This window comes from Carassius gibelio, chromosome A19 (genome assembly GCF_023724105.1).
Source record: "Carassius gibelio isolate Cgi1373 ecotype wild population from Czech Republic chromosome A19, carGib1.2-hapl.c, whole genome shotgun sequence".
NCBI classification, from domain to species: domain Eukaryota; kingdom Metazoa; phylum Chordata; class Actinopteri; order Cypriniformes; family Cyprinidae; genus Carassius; species Carassius gibelio.
The window spans coordinates 24,394,813-24,414,197 of NC_068389.1; the positions used below are offsets into that span (position 1 = coordinate 24,394,813).

Consider the following 19,385-nt stretch of genomic DNA (forward strand, 5'->3'; position numbering starts at 1 on the left):
TGGTACATTTCATGTAAGTATATGCATGTCCATTTTTTCATACACATTTATATGCATACTTTGAACATTTTGTAGAACTACATTACAAAGGATTTCTGAAGTGCATGCTTGTGCAAAACATGCTGCCATAATACTAGGGTATAATATATATATTTAGTAAAAACATTCATGCCTTAAAGAATAATACAAGAGAAATTGTTTTAATAAATAAAAAAAAGTTCCTGTTCTTTCAGGCAGTTTCTTGTAGATGCCAATTGGAGATTTGGGACACTGGCATTAAGTGCTGGCTCAGATCGAGGGATTTGGGACGGTCAAGGCGTGCACTTGTCAAATTTCTTCTGTAAGCAAATGCTGCATAAATATGTGAGTGAGAAGATTTGTGTGTTCAACCATCTGCAGAAACAAGCTAGCCAGCCTGAGTGCTCCACAGCTGCTGACAGTCACTAGATATTGCATTTTCTTGGTTTGTTCCCATGCACTGGAATCCAGGGTTTAGGAAAATGGGAGTTAGAAGAGCAAGGACAATTTGTTGCATATTTTGTTTTAATTTTTTTTATGTTGTTTACTTATGTAGTCTGAAACTGGTAAATGTATAGGGGTACAACTGCACTGATGTTCAAACTAGCTGTTATTTAAGAATATTTTTGTTAAAGAAGTCTATCATGCTTGCCAAGGCAGCATTTCATTGACAAAAATTCAATAAAAACTGAAGTAACATTAAAGTTTAAAATAACTTTTCTATTTGTATATAATATAAAATGTAATTTTCATTCCTGGGATGCAAAGCTCAAGGAAATCATTCTAACATGCTGATTTTTCTGCTCGGAAAAACGTTTCTAACTATTGTCAATGTTGAAAACTGCAGGATTATTTGATGAATAAAACATTCAAAAGAACAGCTTTTATTTAGAATAAGAGCCATTTTTAACTATGTCTCAAATGCCAACCAGTTTATTATGAATAAAAGACCAAGTACTACTATAGTATATAGTTTACAGTAAGTATGCTTTTCATTTTAGAAGGAATCTCAAGCCAGACATATTTGGTTTGGTTTGGTTTGGTTTAATTGTTTGTAATGTATAGACACAGTTACTGTGATGAAATCCTGCCTGAAATGTTTCACTCATATCGTTTAGTCTCAAACCAGAGGTATAAGAGGCTGATGACTGTTTGATTAAAGCTGTTTTTCGATTTTTGGTGCTTACACAAACACAAAGCGGAAACTTTGATTTATTGAGATTTATTGTGAGCACGCAATGTTTATTATTTTCTCTCAATATTTAAATATGATTTTTTTTCAGTGCAATTTATCCACTCATCTTCTTTCTACATGTCAGGTAAAAAAAAAAACCTTCCTATAATATTCTTCACTGTATTATCTCCTAAAATGAACCGCGTGCTTTAGATGTTGTACACTAGAGGTCGCCAGTGAGTCTTCTGTGCAGTCATTGTGTTGAGAGGATCTTCTGCTGCAGAGTTTCTATGATTTTTGAACATATGACTTGCAAAGTGTTGTTTTATTGTTATTTTGAAAAGAAAAAATGACTTCAGAGACACCTTAGTCTCACAAGTTTCTTTAAAACCGTTCACAACTGTAAGTCAGTAACATAAAAGTATGGATTTGTCTGAATTGATAGCAGTCTGATTTCTCTGATAGCAGTCTGATTAGCGCTTGCCTAACTGTTAGTTCAAGGCTCAGTCTTTAAATAGTTGGTATATTTACTCAACTGACCCCAGGTGTGTATCTGCGTCACACAATCCTTCTGTTGCTTGATGCTCAGTGTTGTTTTAGTATTTAATTTATATACTATTATAGTGGTTATTAATATTTTTTACCTGGCTTTTAAATGTGTATTTTCTGGTTTCATTTTAATGTAATTTTTAAGTAATTTTATGCACTTTTTACTACTACAACTTTATTTTCGTTAGACGTAAAGGCAACATTTCTAATTAAAAAATTATTATATTATTTTACTTCAGCTTTATTTCAATTAACCAAAAATCCTTAAAAATAAAATTACTAACAGGGTTATCATTTTTGGGTGAACTATCCCTTTAAATCAGTTCCACTGAAGTCACACAAGCATCAGATCAATGTCTATCTTCCTGATGATTTTCAACAAAACTGAAGTATTGAAATTGGTTGCTGACATGAATTATTGCCCTCTCTCTATATTTCTCTCACTGTCTATTAATCTCCTATTCACAAATAGAGGCCAAAAGAGGCTCAGCCAGCTGGATGAGATTATCTCTTTTTTTCTGATTAGAAATCAACGTCAGCAGACCCCGCTAAAAGACTCTAGTGTACCATCCTCTCTCTGAGCTCCGCCCCTCTCCGTCCTCCGGCTGATATAAGGACGCCCACACCGACTCCAAACACTGAGAGAGGGAGAAAACCAGAGGTCACGCTGATAAGAGGAAAAAAAAGGCCACCGGCATATCTGAGAGACTCGACAGAGAGACAAATCAGAGAGAGAGAGAAGAGACAACACCACGAGCACTGAAGAACACTGCCTGGAGGACAGGACGCCACGTGTGTGTGTGTGTGTGTGTGCATATGTGTGTTGAGACAAGCATAGGTAGATTCCAGTGAGAGCTGTGAGACTAACAGAGGACGAAAGCACATCATGGATCCCTCGAGTAACTCCGAGGGCCCCGTGGAACACAAAGAAAGGAGGAAAATCCAGTTCGCCGTCCAGGCAACAGAACCGACTCAGCTGGACCCTCGGCAGGTTGAAATGGTATGACTTTCTCACACACACACACACACACAGATGCTGACTGGTACCAGTGACCCTTATGGGCCCTGAGCTTCTTTATCCTGATGGCGAAACAGTTTAAAGAATGACTCTGAGGTGTTCGTTTGTGTGATGGACTGTTGGAAATGTGCTGAATCTTTTCAGCCTGTTAAAGAACATGTCTGGGTCATATTTCAAGCTGAAATCAAGTTTACTTGAAGCTTACTTTTATTTATTTTGCATTGTGACATTATTTCATTACTCTCCTGAATTCAGTGCGGAAAAAAAATGCATTAATGTGAAACTAATGAGAATAATGGAAATAGCAAAAAAGTACCAAAATACACTTTTATTTATGCCATTTAAAAAAGCAAACATTGTAGTATTTTTTTTTTTTTTTTTACAAATTGATTGCAAATGGATACACTCTATCTTACAGAAAATGTAATCACAATAATGGAAATTACAAAAAAAAAATATAAAACTCTTAATTTATGAAATTTTAATAACAACTAAAAAATTTAGAAATGGAATGAAAAGTAACATTTTAAAATAAAAATAATACTTAAAAAAAATATATATGTCAGAGGAATGAGAATCTAATGATAATTCAGGACATGCTGGGAGAAATGTGCTTATCCTTAAAATAACGTCCAAATGCAAAACAATCTTTTTGGTCTGAAAAATAGGCTTCATATTCTTTGTGTAAAATAATTTTATTTTAATTTTGGGGTCAAATATGACCAGGAGATATGTTTGCCCTACACACTCACTGAGCACGCTCATAAAATGCGAAGTTTTAAGGCTATAAATCTGTCCTGGAAATGGTAAACTGTGTGTGTGACCTGGACTGGGGTGAGTTGATGTTCTGGATACATGGCTCTGCAAGCACTGGGTAAACTACACTGTGTTCATCTGCGTGTTTCTAAGTCCGCTATTGATTTTGGTTGCATTGAGTTGCATTTCACATACTTTTTTGAGATAAAGAGGTGCATCAACGGCTGTGAATTTGTCTTTTTTTCGGGATCTCTGAAAGTGCAGATGCAAGGCTGTGTGTGTGTGTGTGTGTCATCCTGGACCAGTTCCCTGTCCTGTTGGTGTTGTAATTTTAGTCTTAAAGTGGGTCGGGGTGCTGTTCTGTACTGTGCTGCTGCAGTGATTTGCCAGCGTATCATCCTCGCGAGACACAAGTGAAAAGAGGTGAGAGGAAGAGAACTGCTCTATACCAGTTCACGGAAACATTTGTAAAGACATTTATATGGTAAAGGTATTGTTCATACAAAAATGAAGATTCAGTCATTATTTATGCAACCATTTGAATTGGTCTGTTCTGCAACACAAGAAGATGTTTTGAAAAATGTCCTGACCACAGCGATCTCTTCTCCAATCAGTCCAATATATTAGTATTGAGTTTTTTATTATTATCATTGTCTTGAATTAGTTTTTGTTTTTATATTTTGTTTTTAATTTTATTTGTTGTCATTTTTAGTAGTCCAACATCCTGCAGCGCAAGAGACGTGATCAGTAAATTTTATATACATTGTTGTTTATTTCACTCAACATTTCAGGTAAAATTTTAAAATGGTTTTAATTTCAGTTATTTTAGTACATCAACTTAAACTAGCACAAACTTTTTAATATATTATGTTTAATTGATTAAATTTATATTTTTTCTTATGGTTTTAATTTTAGTTTCAGGCTTAATTTTAGTTATCTATAATAACCCTGGCACCACTTCAGACCAAAATGTAAAAAAATCACAATTTCACAAAACATCACAAAAACGAGTAGTAAAAATTATTATTATAGTAAAAATAAAGTATATAAAAAAGTATATATAGTAAAAATAACAATGATTATATTTTTGCTATATTCTACTATTCTTCAGCAAAATAGAAAAAAAAATGTCAAAGTTTTCTTTTCTTTTTTTGAGTCAGATCCACTAATTATCTTAGTTGGTTGATTGGTTGAATGATTTCTTTATAAATTTGGCTGTTCCTGTTCCTATGAGAAGAAAATGAGAACGAGGTAACAGAATTGAAATTTTTGCAAGAACCATTTATTTATGAATTCATTTATTAATCAAATATAATGTGCCTTGTGGCAAATGACCTGATTGTGTCCTTTATGCCTCTTCTTGTGACGGAAGCATGTGTTGTGCTTGTTAGTGCCCAGTTTAATGTTTGTTTGTGACATAAACGAAACCTGCTGATCATCATCTACAGCAGAATTTGAAAATGATCCAAAGTGCATCTTGAGCCTCAAGGAAAGGAAGGGCATCTGATCATTTGGTCTTAAATTGAAATCTAAGGCTGTTTTAACATCATTTGATGATGTGTACATCAGCTTCTCTTTCTTTAATCGTATTTTGAGGCGCATGGAAACAATCCAGCAGCGTCTGAGGAACAGCTTGAGCTGAGTCAGGTTTTTTTATTTTTACTTTTTTCCTGGCTCTCTGGTTCCTAACTGAATCTTCCGGGCATGTTTTAAAATGATGCATGCAGCTAAGTAGTTAATCTGATATATATACAGTACAGACCAAAAGAGGTAGTCACCTGAAATGGTCTTCAACAGTCTTGAAGGAGTTCCCAGAGAGATGCTTAGCACTTGTTGACCCTTTTGTCTTCTGTCTGCGGTCCAGCTCACCCCTAAACCATCTCGATTGGGTTCAGGTCCGGTGACTGTGGAGGCCAGGTCATCTGGCGCAGCACCCCATCACTCTCCTTCTTGCTCAAATAGCCCTCGATGCCTTCAGTGCGACTCTACAATTTTCATAGTCATGAAAATAAAGAAAACTCTTTCAATGAGAAGGTGTGTCCAAACTTTTGGTCTGTACTGTATATATTATCATCATCATCATCATCAAGGGAACATTAAATTCATCAAATAATTATACAAAAATAAAATAACTCAAACATTCTCTGGTAAGTTTTCTTAAAATTAATTTGATCTTGTTATAAAGGTTTTAAAGAAGGGGGAAAAAACATTATTTTCTATTTTGCATTGCAGATGAAACCTGATTGTCGTGCAGGACTTGGACAGGGTTGCGTGCCACTTAACTTCACATATTAACAGAAATCAGGGTTGCTACTCCACCGTCCTAGTTTTTATAATTGCCTTCAAACTTTTAGCTACTTTTGGACCGAAAGAACAGAGATCAGTGAAGACATTAAGATGTGAACTAGCGACCCGCTTCATTTTTATTAAATTTTTTATAAACACCAATAATTACATTGTTATTTAGATGAAAAACGACTGATGCTGATCCAGACTATGGCCTCTATTTATATACAGCAGCACAATGTAACTTCAGACATCCCAAAGAGGATAAAACACCCAGGGGAGCTTCATCAGCCCAGATCTGAGCTTCATAATGAGGCTTTAATGAACCTCCATTACACAGAATTATAAAATAAATAAATCATGGGAAAATTAACACCTAGTTAGAGTAACGTCGATGGAAAAATGGATATTTTGCCCTAGTTCACTTCTAATTCAATGATGCCATGAGGTCCAGTGCTGTTTTTTTGTTTTTACGGGTCACATGAGGAAGTTTTCATTGTGACAACATGCCCCACTACTGGATCACACCTTTTTAATTTACTCAATTTTTTTCTCTCTCTCTCGTCAATAATGGTGGGAAAGTTCAGTAGCTCTGTTGTAGTCAAGACTAGTTAGGATTGGTCTGCTTTAAGTCATTGAAAGTAAAACTAGATCTGCTCTCCCCTGTCAAACAATATGAATTTCATATTAATGACTTAGAGAGTTAACATTCATAAATGAGTTTGTATCTCATGTTATAGTCGTCTGGGCCAAAATACACCAAATACCATTTTAAGTGCATCACACAATGAACAATCGAAAGACAATGTACTTGTAAAACACATGTAAAACAGTGTTATAAACCACAGTACATACTATCATTATGTTTTATAAGAAGCTTCTTATGGGTTCCTTATGTGTTAAGTTTTAAATAACTTTTCTATCTGAATATATTTTAAGAGTGTAAATTATTCCTATAGTGAATAGTCAGCATCATTCTTGTCACATGATCCTTCAGAAATCATTCTCATGCTTCTCTCTCGCTCTCTCTCTCTCTCACGCTCACTCGCTCACTCTCACTCTCTCTCTCTCTCACGCTCTCTCTCGCTCACTCTCTCTCGCTCACTCTTTCTCTCGCTCTCTCTCTTGCTCTCTCTCTCTCGCTCACTCACTCTCTTGCTCTCTCTCGCTCTCTCTCTCTCTCTCACTCTATCGCTCAGTCTCTCACTCTCTCTCTCTCTCTCTCGCTCTCTCTCTCTCTCGCTCACTCTCACTCTATCGCTCAGTCTCTCACTCTCGCTCACTCTCTCTCTCACTCTCTCTCTCACTCTCGCTCACTCACTCTCACGCTCTCTCTCTCTCACTCTCTCTCGCTCACTCACTCTCTTGCTCTCTCTCTCACTCTCTCGCTCAGTCTCTCACTCGCTCTCTCTCTCTCTCTCTCTCTCTCTCTATGATTCTAGAAAAGATTCTAATTTCTCATGTGATTAATCTCTCCAAAGGTAAATGTCACTATATTATTCTGTGATATAGTCGGGCTGCTCTCTAATCCCGTGCTTCAGTATAAAGCGATGTAGTGTACAGTAGACACTTGCATCAAGGAATACGTGATGGATTTAGTGTATGATATATTAGTGCAAGGGTCTCCAAACTCAGTCCTGGAGGGCTGGTGTCCTACAGAGTTTAGCTCCAACCCTGATTAAATGCACCTCAACCAGCTAATGAAGGTCTTGCATATTAGAAACATCTAGGCCTAGAAACTCTGCAGGACACCGTCCCTCCAGGACCCTCCTCTAAAGGGACTATATTGCTATCGGAGACATTCATTTGATAATGAGAGTATTTATAGTGTCCTAATCTAATTATGTAAACTTAAGGGACACTTAGGGGTTTATTGATCACGGTGGTCTCTTTACCTATGACCTGAAAAAGTGCAGAGTCATCACACAAGCCACAAGACTAAACCGCTCCTGAACTCATAGAATTGAAGGATGACTCAGTACAACCGACGCTCTGTTGTCAGAATCTGTGACGTGTTGTTGAGTTCCACTCTTTATTTCATTTTCAGACGGTTGGAAGCACTGATGTGTTTCTTTTATTTGTTGGTTTTGTGTCTCTGTTGCTGAAATGGTGTAGTGTGGAGATTGCAGCACAGGATGGTTTCAGTTTGTTGGTTTGGATTGATGAACTTTCAGCTCTTGACCTCGGGTCACTCGGGGGGGGGTTGTCCCTATGAAAAGTGGAATGCAAGTCGCTTTGGATGAAAACATCTGCAAACTGAGTGAATGTCTCGGAGAAACCAGCTCGGTCCCGCAAAGTAGAATTAGAGATTGTATGGAGATCTAGTACGTAGGATAGAGTCAGGGATAGATTTGTACATTGATATTTTAAACAGACTGGACACAAGTTTTACGTTATAATAAACTGAATATATTGGATTCATATATTTTATTTCAATTTTTATTAGATTGTATAACATTTAATACATTATATTTTAATTAATAGCTGAATTAATGTAGATTTGGCGATGTAGATTTGATTTTTTAATAATAATCCATACTAATTTATAATTGAATATATATAAATGTGTGTGTGTGTGTGTTTTATAATAGACAATGTGTTTTTTTGTAACTCCATAATAGAATGGATATAGATTTTTTTACATTAAAATTAATGTTTGATTTGTTTTATAACAGACTGGATGTAGATTTTTATTTTAAATGAGTTTTATTTATATTTTAAACATGGTTTCTGATCATAAATTATAATTTCACTAGTACAATTTGAGTGAAAAGTTGACAAATACATTGGAATTTTAAAAGTATGATTTTATCTTAGTATTTGAAAAAACTTAATCATCACGTTCTCCAGCATGATTTGAGAATGATTCAAGGAGCATATTAGTGCAGAAATATTTCTTATTCGTTGAGAACTCATTGCTCTCTTCCTTCAGTTACTTTCGGATTTTATATTTTAAATCTCAGATTTCCAATGTGGCTTGAAACTAAAAGCAAAGGGGCACATAATCTGTTACATAAGTAGACATGGTGCCTGCTTGTGTTATAAGGAGGTGATGACAGAGTCAGAGTCTGAGGTTATGTAATTTGAGCGGTGTGAAACTCACACAATGGTCACACTACGCTCCAGAGCCGCTGACTGAAGATCTGCCGGACTCTTCTGGGACAGGAGTGAAAAACACTGCGTAAAAAGTTGCTAGACTCCGGATTTCACAGTTAATCCACTATCTACACACACACAGGCTCATTGACGTCACAAAGTGACCTTTGGTGCGGTGCATGTTTGTGGGTAAACAGAAAAGAACAAGGACTATGGTTTTATACCCAAGTCTATCCACAGGGACCCCATTTAGCAGACCCCTACAAAAACATGGTATTTGCTATATAAACTGTATACTATGGTACTAAGTAATTACTCTATTCATTTACAATAGTAACATGGTACTCCAAGGTAAAGAATACTATTGTACTATCATGGTAAATGGGGTTCAATCCACCATATAATAGCAAGGGTAGATTATGCATTTCTAAAAAAAAAAAAGTATAAATATAAAATATATATAAAAGATAGAGTATGCTTTGTTTATTAAAATTATTTGTATAGTATATTTATATTCAAATAAATGTTGCTCAGTGTACTGTTATTATAATGTACATCTCTGAGCAGCTAGGTTGTTGCTTGCTATCTGTTTCTCAAAATGTCTCCTAAAGCACGAGCGTTTCTAGTCTGCAATGCGAAAAATGCTGTAACTGTTTGTGTAAAACTTAAAACAAATATTTAAAAGAACCTGAGGGAAAGAGGCACTCATAATATCATATTGGCAAATCCATCAGGGACGCAGGACTTTCTGTTTGCATAACAAACGCCGTTAACCTGTCATCATCACAACTCTTCTGTGTTACAGTAACTGTGTCTGTGTTACCAAAAACAGGAAGGATTTAAGTGCTTTTATGTGTACGAAGATGTGGCCGGTATTGTCTTTTCATCAGTAGAAACAGTCGTGTGCATATTATGAGGAATAACTTGAGTCAGAGCATGGGAACTTGATCGTTTTTCAAGATTAAAATGTTTTACCTGTCAGTTAGACTGCATGCTGCAAGACATAACATGCTTGTCTGCATTAACAGAAGATGAGGCTAAAAGTGTGTTGTATAACACCCTCTTTAACCCCCGGATGGCTGTTGGACCCCGGAAAGTAGAACAAACAACACATGCAATATTGCTCACTTTTTAGTTGAACAGTTTTGGAGGAATTTGAATTGTATTTTATATAAAATGGGAAATATTATATGTAAAATTCAAGAAGATATGTATTGTATATGTATTTTAATTCATGGAGATACATTCAAACCAAAAATTATTCAGATATAATTTTTCATATTTATTTTACTAGTGGGTGCAGGACGCTATTGTTCATTTTATTTAAGTGAGGATAGCAAAATAAAGTCAACTGTTGCATATTATACCCCAAAAATCTTCATACAGTGGACTACCAGTACATTTTGGACCAAAAATTGAGACACTTTGACCTGACCATGTTTTGCTTAAGTGTTATCTGACATTATCAAGATGAATTTGTTCCGACACAGTTCTTGTCTTATTTTATTACCACTTTCTAAACCAAAGCGAATTAACTTTGATAATGTGTGAAAGACTGAAGGTCTCTGAATAAATTTCGGTTCGGGTGTAATTCAAGGAAAATGAGACGCCTCATTTGTGCCTCCTGCAGGAAAACAAACACTTTTATAATGAAAAATGACAATTCTTTTAACATGCTCTGGGATTTATATTTAGACATTTTATAAACCCACTCTTTAAAATTCACTTTTTGTCACTGATTTATACTGAAGTTGGATGTTGCAAGTGTTTTCAAAAAGTCATTGGATCTGCATGAATCACACAAATGACCTTTGAACTAAAAACATCTCTTCAGCGTCTCTCAAATGTAAATCAAACACCCATCCACAAACATACTGCAATGTTTTGAGAACTTGAACACTGCTGTCCTCATTTTGATGCATTGGGTTTTTATTTGTATTTATTTTACGTTTGTTTGTTCTGCACCCCAGAAAGTTTCTCTCTAAAAGCTTTATTCTCTACGTCTTGTATTAATTTTTCTGAAAAATCCTGGCATACGTGCACAAATTGACAGTCACCACTTATAAGCTACTACTAAATATTGTAGAAACGTAATTTTCTGTAAAGTTGCTTTGTAATGATTTGTATTGTAAAAAGCGCTATACAAATAAACTTGAATTGAATTGACCTTTATTCTGATAGTAGAAGTATTTTTCTAAAGACGCATTAAACTACAGATCATTATAGAGAACCAAACCATGGATATGTAGTTTACTTGCTTTTCATTTCCTCCAAAGTGCTGGTTTCATCAAGGTCATATTTTATCAAATATGACCTTGTCTCTAGGCAGACTGATACTCTTGGAATTTGTGTGAAGTCAGCCGGCCTGATTAGAGTGTGTAATATGCATCAGATGGTCAGCAAACAGACAGACTGCAGGAATTATTGAGTAGTACAGGAACACATGCATGCCAGTTTTGCTTTGAGAGCCAATAATACTGACACAGCCAATTAGGTCAAATGCTAATGTACATGCAAGAGTGGAAAAGGCCGGAGATGGAAAGAATTGCATAATCCATTTTCCAGTGTGAGGTGGGAGACAATGTTTTATGTCAGTTGGCAATTATGTACACATGTAATTTAGACTGCGTAGAGTTCTGAGGAGAAATTATCTGGATTTCTGTATGATTGGCTCCAAAAATGTGCTCTGAACCCCCATCAAAGATAGTTGTAGCAAACAACGTAAAAGACATTTGACAGTGTTTCTGATTCAATACGGTTCCACACCGATACTGAACAATTGTTAATTTTGTGAACATTGTGGAGGAGGGTTTGCCAAAGAAGACTTTGTGTTCTCCAGAGCACTGTGAACTCTGCTCGAGTGCTGCTGAAGAACATCTGTGTGCCCTTGTGAGACATTTAAAAGGGCGGAAGTTATTTCTTGTCCTTTATTTGGGAGAGCTTGAACACGAAGAAGTTCACTCTTTTTCATTGTGTTGATTCATGAACATGCATAAAGCACAAAATGGCCAGATTCGGTAATCGGTGTTGGTGGTTCCATGAGGAACTTTTAACATCCATGAACATTTCCATTCTACAAAAGGTTCTTCATGGTGTAAAAAGATTCTTTAGATTATTCAAATGTTCTTTACATTAAGAAAAATGATCTGTATATTCTTGATAGAGCATAACATGTTGAAAATAACCAATTCATATATTTTATTATTTAGTTTGAAAGTTTGCACCTATCTCAACGTATTTTTACATGACACCGAAAAAAAAATTCATTTGCGTTTGTGAAAAGTTTGTGTGACTAAAATGCTGTATTATGCATGCCAGGCCTGTAGTTGGCGATGACGCTCTGTAAAGAAACACTTCACACCTGCGCACATGCCAGGCGGTAAGGAAGTCGACCGGAAGTTGAAGTCGGGTGGGGGCTGCCATCTTTTAGCAGAACTTCACTTGCGTTAGCATTCCCATTGACTCCCATTCATTTTGGCGTCACTTTGACAGCGAATAACTTTACATCTGAGGCATTTAAAGACTCCGTTTGTCCATTATTTATTTCTAAAGATACACGGCAATGTATAAAGGGCTCCATTACCTTCTATGTTACATTATGGTCCCGTAGAAACAGTTTTTGTAAAAATAGGCTAACGATTGCGTCATAACCACTCGTCTCTCTGTCGCATTACCATACAGACAGGAGGAGAAGCTCGCAGGCAATTAACTTAATTTGGCGTACTGGCGTTACATTTTAAAATACTATACAAAATAATTAATCAGAATACTTACTCCTGCTCACTCACGACAAAGAACTCCCCGCTCAAGCTCGCCGTCTCTGCAAGATTAACGATGGCAGTTTGCACGCACAGCTACTAGAAGATTTACATCTGTCAGACAGGTTGCTGACGTCGTCAAGCTTCGTTTGAGTCTGCGCGTCAGAAACGGAAGTGCTAAAAAACGCAAAAAATGGGCTTCATTTGTCTCAATTGAGTTCCAATGGGGTCGCTGTGTCCATTTCTTTTACTGTCTATGGCACATGCACACATAGGCCTATAGACTGGACATGTAATATGCATGCACATGACATCACAGTTTTCACATTCACGTTTTTGTAGTTTGCACTGAGATGATAACGATATCTTTTTCAAAAGGAAATTGCACTTTTTCTAATGTTTGCATTTTTAGGCCAAAAAAAATGCATTAAATGTTTTCAGGTTTTAGCTGGAAACTTAAGTCAATGCCCTCTAAGTGTTTAGCTCTAACCTTGGTCAGACATGCACTGTAACTTTCTAGTAAAAGCTTGCTCAGGTGTGATTGATTAGAGTTGGAGCCAAACTCCGCAGGAATATGGAGCAGCTGGGTTAAAGAAAGCCTTGTGTAATCCTTTAAGGCTTTTGGGTTTCTTTTTTGAAGGTTCCTCTGAAATCTAATCAGGTGTTTGTTTGTTTTTTGTGAAAGATTTTCGCTTTCAATCAGTTCACTTTAGGTTTAGTTTGGAATCAAACTTGCTGACTCTTTGACTGTTAAAATGACACAGTTGGTTTTCTTTTCATTTATTTGTAGTTATTAAACATAAAAACCATATCAAAGTTTAACTGAAATTGAAAGACACTTATTGTCCCTGAATGTTATTTTGTCCTGGACCTCATTGTGACGATCACATAAACTATTCTACTGTTCTCTTTTGGTTGTGTACTCCAGAGTCAATTTTACCATTTGTATCCTCGCGCATTTGGTATCTGGCAGATTCGTATGAATGTTCTCTGTTCCAGGACTGTTGGGTAGAAGAAATCAAAAAGGTTTGAGTGGACGGAGGCAGCAGATATAGTTCTCAAATTCACATTTGTTTGGCCAGGATGTCACGCGTGCAATGACATGCGTCATTAAAGTCAACATCTAGAACAATGTTTCCCACATGGGGATATTGCAGGGGTCTGTGATAGACTGTGATCAAAATGAATTCCAAATAAATACAAATGTATAAAATAAACAAATACAGAATGCTTTATTTAAATAAGATACAAATTAAAAGCCTATATCACAAGTTAATGTGTTGTGAAATGAATTATTGTTTTGCAGGAGGACTGACCCTGTAAACTTTTTACTGCTAATCACCAATAAATAAAAGTTTCCTGGCTCCTCACTCATAATCGTGCGAAATGTGATGATTTTCTTTAATTTTCTATTTTCCGGTAACGGTTCTCTATTGCTTGTCTTTTAGATTCGACGACGAAGACCCACACCGGCCACTTTGTTCAGAGTAGCAGACCAAACATCTCCTGAGGATGATATCTCCACCCATCAGGTACCACACTGCCACCTCAGTTCTGGAGGTTAAACGGCAGTCAAAATACATTTGTATGGAAAAGTACATATAACTACATATTAAAAAGCTAATAAAAATTTAAAACAATAAATGATTTTATATATATGGTATTTACATTTAACACATATGCCATCTTCAGTGGGTTGTAGGAGAAAATGGTGTCCTCAAGCCAAAACGAATCAACCCGAATATCTACCAGCCACCCTCATTAAAAGGTAAACGCCTGTGTTTTGTCTGTGATATTTGATCTGTTTCTGTTGTATTGTGTATGAATTGTTTCAGAAGACTTTCCTGCACCGTGCGGGCCCTGGGTTTAAAAACTGTCCCAAGCTGCAAGTCTGTTTTTCCCCATTTTCCCATGTGTGTGTGAGTAAGATTAGAGATGGTGACAGCTGTGATGGGTGTGAGTCTGTGCTGCTCTGGATCATCCTGGATTACAGCTGCAAACACAGAGGTTTTAGAGGACAGACGTCCATCACAAACATTCGCCAAGATTGGGATCCACTGACAACAATCTAGATTCCTAGATTATGTCAACATAATAATGCTGTTATTTTCGTCTTTTGCTTCATTTAGATAGATTTTCATTGACGAAGCAAAATGAAATAACTGGCGGTATTTTGTCTTAATTGTAAGTTACATAATATTAACTTATTGTTTATAGAAAAATTCATTTGAAATGGTTATATTGAGTTTGACAGCACTACTGCTTTTCTGATATTGCTTAATTGATCCATGTATTTCTCTTAGCAAGTTCTATGAGAAACTAAGGGAAGCTTGTTTCTGCCACACTCGTTTTTATCTCATATTAACCTGTGATTCTGAGTGAGCAAAAAATCTGTTGTGAGAAATAAACACGCAATTTTGTGAAGGAAAAAAATTAGTAGTTATATTTTAATGTACAATAAAAAAAAATTATTTTATTTCATGGCAAAAAAAAATAAAATGGAATTGTAATATGTAAAATCAGAATTGTGAGATCTAAACTGGAAATTTAAAGAGAGTCAGAATTGATATTTAGTTTATATCTCGCAATTCTGAATTTTAATATCAGAATTCTGACATTTTCACTCAGAATTGTGAGGAAAAAAGTCTGAATTGTCAAAAAAAAAAAATTGTAACATTGATGGCATGAATCTGTTTTATTAGTAATGTGTGAAAGTAAAAGAAGGGAAAGCAGATGTACGTTACTGTGATATTGTCTGAATGTGTGTTTTGTGAATCATAAAGACGACGTGGTTTATCCCTGTCCATACATGTCCTGTCATTGAATGTCAGCATAAATGAAAAAAACCTTTTCTGGCTGGCACGGTGCAGAAGTCCTGTTAGAAAAGTAAACAGACCCATCCCTCTTTACCTGTGTGTGTTTGAGTACGTTCCTGTGTTTTCTCCTTGTGGTTTGGTGATCCCTGATTTGTGAATCCCCCTGTCTGTGTGTGTCTGTGTGTGTGTGTGTGTGTGTGTGTGTGTGTGTGTGTTTATAGCTGTGCAGCAGATGGCTGAAGCTCAAATGCAGAAATTAGGTGTGTATCCTCATGTAGAGGAGGAAGGGGAGGAGCCTCTTCAGAGAGAGGGGGAGGAGCTTTCCTCATCCTGCATACCTGGTAATCTTAATATCACATCAGAGGAACCCTCTACATATGCATGTCATCATCATCATCAAGAATTCTCAAATCAGTGATTTCACTATTTAATTTATAATATTTCATACTAAGATCTAATTATATATTTTATAATAGTTTATACAATTTTGGTTATTTATTTATTAATGCTGTTAGTAATATATATATATATATATATACATACACATATATATATACATATATATATATATATATATATATATATATATATATATATACATATATATATATATATATATATATATATATATGTATATATATATATATATATATATGTATATATATATATATACATATATATATGTATATATATATATACATATATATACGTATATATATATGTATATATATATATACGTATATATATATGTATGTATATATATATATATATATATATATATGTATATGTATATATATATATATATATACATATACATACGTATATATACTAAGACACTTTCTATTATTTCAGATTGATATATATCTTTTCCACTACTATAAATATTATTTTTTTAAAGGGGTAAATGTAAAGAAAAGTCAAAAGTTACGTTTTTTAATGTTTATTTTAACATTTCATTTGCATTATGCATATGTAATACATTCCTATTGAATTATGCATTAAACCGCAATAAAACTACAGTACCAGATATTGTGAATTCTGTTAATAATATTAATAGTGAGTGATAACAACGCAGACAAGTTTCTGGAGACTGACCCACAGACAAATATATTGTAGGCACACATTTAGACACAGTTTTCATGCAGTTGGAGGTGGACTTGGGGTTATTGGGGTTTTAAGATTTTGTTTTCAGTGGGGAAAAACTGAAGAGTTAATTCTTTTTTAACATTTCACAGAAGTGATCTTGGGTCCAGAATAGAGTCTTTCGTTGTGCATCTCTATTTTTCCCCATTACATTTTAGTGCACATTTACTCTTTTTATAAAAAGTTCTGTCTTGGTCTTGTATTTAAGCACTGATCAAGTTTATTTGGTCTTTAAAACATCATTTTTTCTTATGTTGTGCATCTCTTTTATGACCAGTTTCGAATGGTTCAGGTCAACAAACATTATCATATTTGCATGCAGCATGAAACCACAAAAACATTAGCCAATCAAAGATGAGAGATTATCTGTTGATTCTATTTTATTTATTTAATAAATACTTATTTCAAAGATTCACAGGAGCAAAGGGGCATGGCAGAACACCAGCCTGGCATAAGAAAGACAGGAACCACGACACCGACTGATGAAGAGGAGGAGGAGGAAGAAGTGGACGATATGGCAGAGGATGAGTGCAGAAATATGGACTGAAAGAGCGAAAGTTTGAGAAACTTAAGAGATTTTTTCATAATGCAGATCCTTGTTTGTAAATCAGAATTATTGTTCAATGATTACTGGTCAATAATTCCATCATTTGATAAAAACAGCTGTCTGTTTGTATTCAGAGACTCTAAAAGACTGGCATTTTGAAAGGGATCAAATAACCTCAAACAAATAATTCACCCCGACGTTGCCATGAAATAGAAATATAAGATCAAATCCATCAGCAGTCATATTATACCATCCCTGCGTTTCATACATTCAGACAAACAAGTAGAAATGTTTAGTTCTAAGAGCAGCGCGGTACAAATGTGAAGTGTTGAGAAATGTGTTCATGTCAGGTTTTATGCGTGTGTTTGAGTCTCAGTATGTTTTGTGATCGGTGCATTTCCGTGGGTCTACACTGCCATCTGGAGTACAGAAAAATGTTATAATGAATTCCATGAACTAATTTGCCAAGAACAACAATCCCAGAGCACATGCAAAGTATTTCACAGCATTATTGTGTAGCTTTATTTGTTAAACCACTGCCCACATCCTGGCAGTTGGACCTGCACTTCAAACTATTGTTAATTTGGCAGAAAAAAAAAAAAAAGAATCTAATTATATTTGCATATTTATAAATATACATGTATTTATAAAAATGTAACATTTAATATTTGCATATTTATAAATATAATTATATTTATAAAAACAAAACATTATATATTTGAAAAAAAAAATATATATATATATATATATATTATTTGTTGTAAATTTTTTTTTTACTAATTTCTAAAATTTTTAATTTCTAAATTGACCAGATGTGGCGAAATCCTAATGATGCAATCGGTAATTTTTCTGTTTTGGGAGATTTTCACCTCATGGAACAAACTAATCGTGGCTCACTGTGAATAACTCCTACAATGTTGTCTTTGTGAATCATTTATGATTTGTCAGTGAACTTGTGATCAAAGCTGCTATAAACAACATATTTGCATCCAGAATAGAATTTGCATCTCTCGATATGACTGTATTTGGTTACAAATAACTAAAAACAAATCCAAATCCAGTGCCTCGGGGTGAACGTTCAGTGCTCATGCATATCAGAAACATGGAAATCATTTCAGTCAATTACTGTAGTAAACAACTTGCATTATTATTAGCTGGATAACTTATTACCTACCTTAGTTTTTAAGTTTATTCCTTAGCAAAATCTTTTAAGGGAAAAATGTTTGATAATGAAATGAATTAAAAGCCACATGTTGCTTTTTTTAAGAAACTATTGCTTTATATTGAATAATCATATTTGTATGCATATCCTCTGAAGCTCATGCAGGTACATGTTGATTTTACTTAACGTATTATAGAACATCTGACAAAATGTACCTAGTTAGTAAATATATCCATAGGAACTATGGAAATGTTTTAGATTAAAGTCTCTGTATCAATAAATATATTTGCACTGAAATAAAGTGTTAAAGAATATCTTCTTTTTCATATTTTGAGATCATAGTAATGGGATACCTCTAATTTATCTCATAGTCTTGGACTAAATTGGACATGTTTGACCTTGGTAAGAAGTGCTTTTCCTTTACATTTGAGAGAGAATTCATGACTTTTATACTCTGAACAATAAAAATGTTCATGCATTTTAAAAATGCAAAACTATATTTTAATAACACCGAGACGAGCATGTGTGGGCAGTTTTGGCAAAAACATCCAGTTTCTGTTGTAAACAGATGGCGGCACAGTGGTTCTCTCTCCCTTATCTTGAACGTCTCTGCCTTTGATGCTTTCAAAATCTGGGCTAAAACTGATCTGGCTAGGATTCCCAGAAGAGGTGGTCCATATTTTAGTGAAAAATCTAATTTCTCAGATTCTTCGCTGACAGCTTCTGCTTTGACTTTCACACCATTCAGAGGATCCAGGGTTAGGAAGCTCCCCAGGTCTAACGTTTGCATCAGATCCCTGTGTTTGGCATTGTGACAGACGGGGCGGCACACACCAGACGTGACTCTGTGACCTCCTTCACACAATATAGTGTTTTATGGTGAGTTATGGGAACATGGCTGATGGAGGAAATGAAACCCAGGACCAGACCAATGACATCTTTAAGAAAAACAGGTTTCTGTTTATGGTGCTGTGGTGAGAAACAGGCCATCCGTTAACTAGAAATCATGCATAACTTGAGAGACTAAAATGTCATCTACTTTTCGTACTTGCCCATTTTATT

The 19,385-nt window shown here is 35.2% G+C and overlaps 1 protein-coding gene across 1 annotated transcript; it reads left to right on the forward strand.

Moving 5' to 3' along the window:
* The first annotated feature begins 284 nt into the window (after window positions 1-284).
* Window positions 285-18,624, forward strand: LOC127935490 (protein phosphatase 1 regulatory subunit 1B). The gene is made up of 7 exons (XM_052533405.1): window positions 285-363; window positions 1,302-1,337; window positions 2,268-2,741; window positions 14,104-14,187; window positions 14,348-14,423; window positions 15,693-15,812; window positions 17,025-18,624. Exons 3-7 carry the CDS (start codon window positions 2,628-2,630, stop codon window positions 17,159-17,161), a joined length of 531 nt encoding a protein of 176 aa, XP_052389365.1. The 5' UTR covers window positions 285-363; window positions 1,302-1,337; window positions 2,268-2,627; the 3' UTR covers window positions 17,162-18,624.
* Window positions 18,625-19,385: the final 761 nt, after the last annotated feature.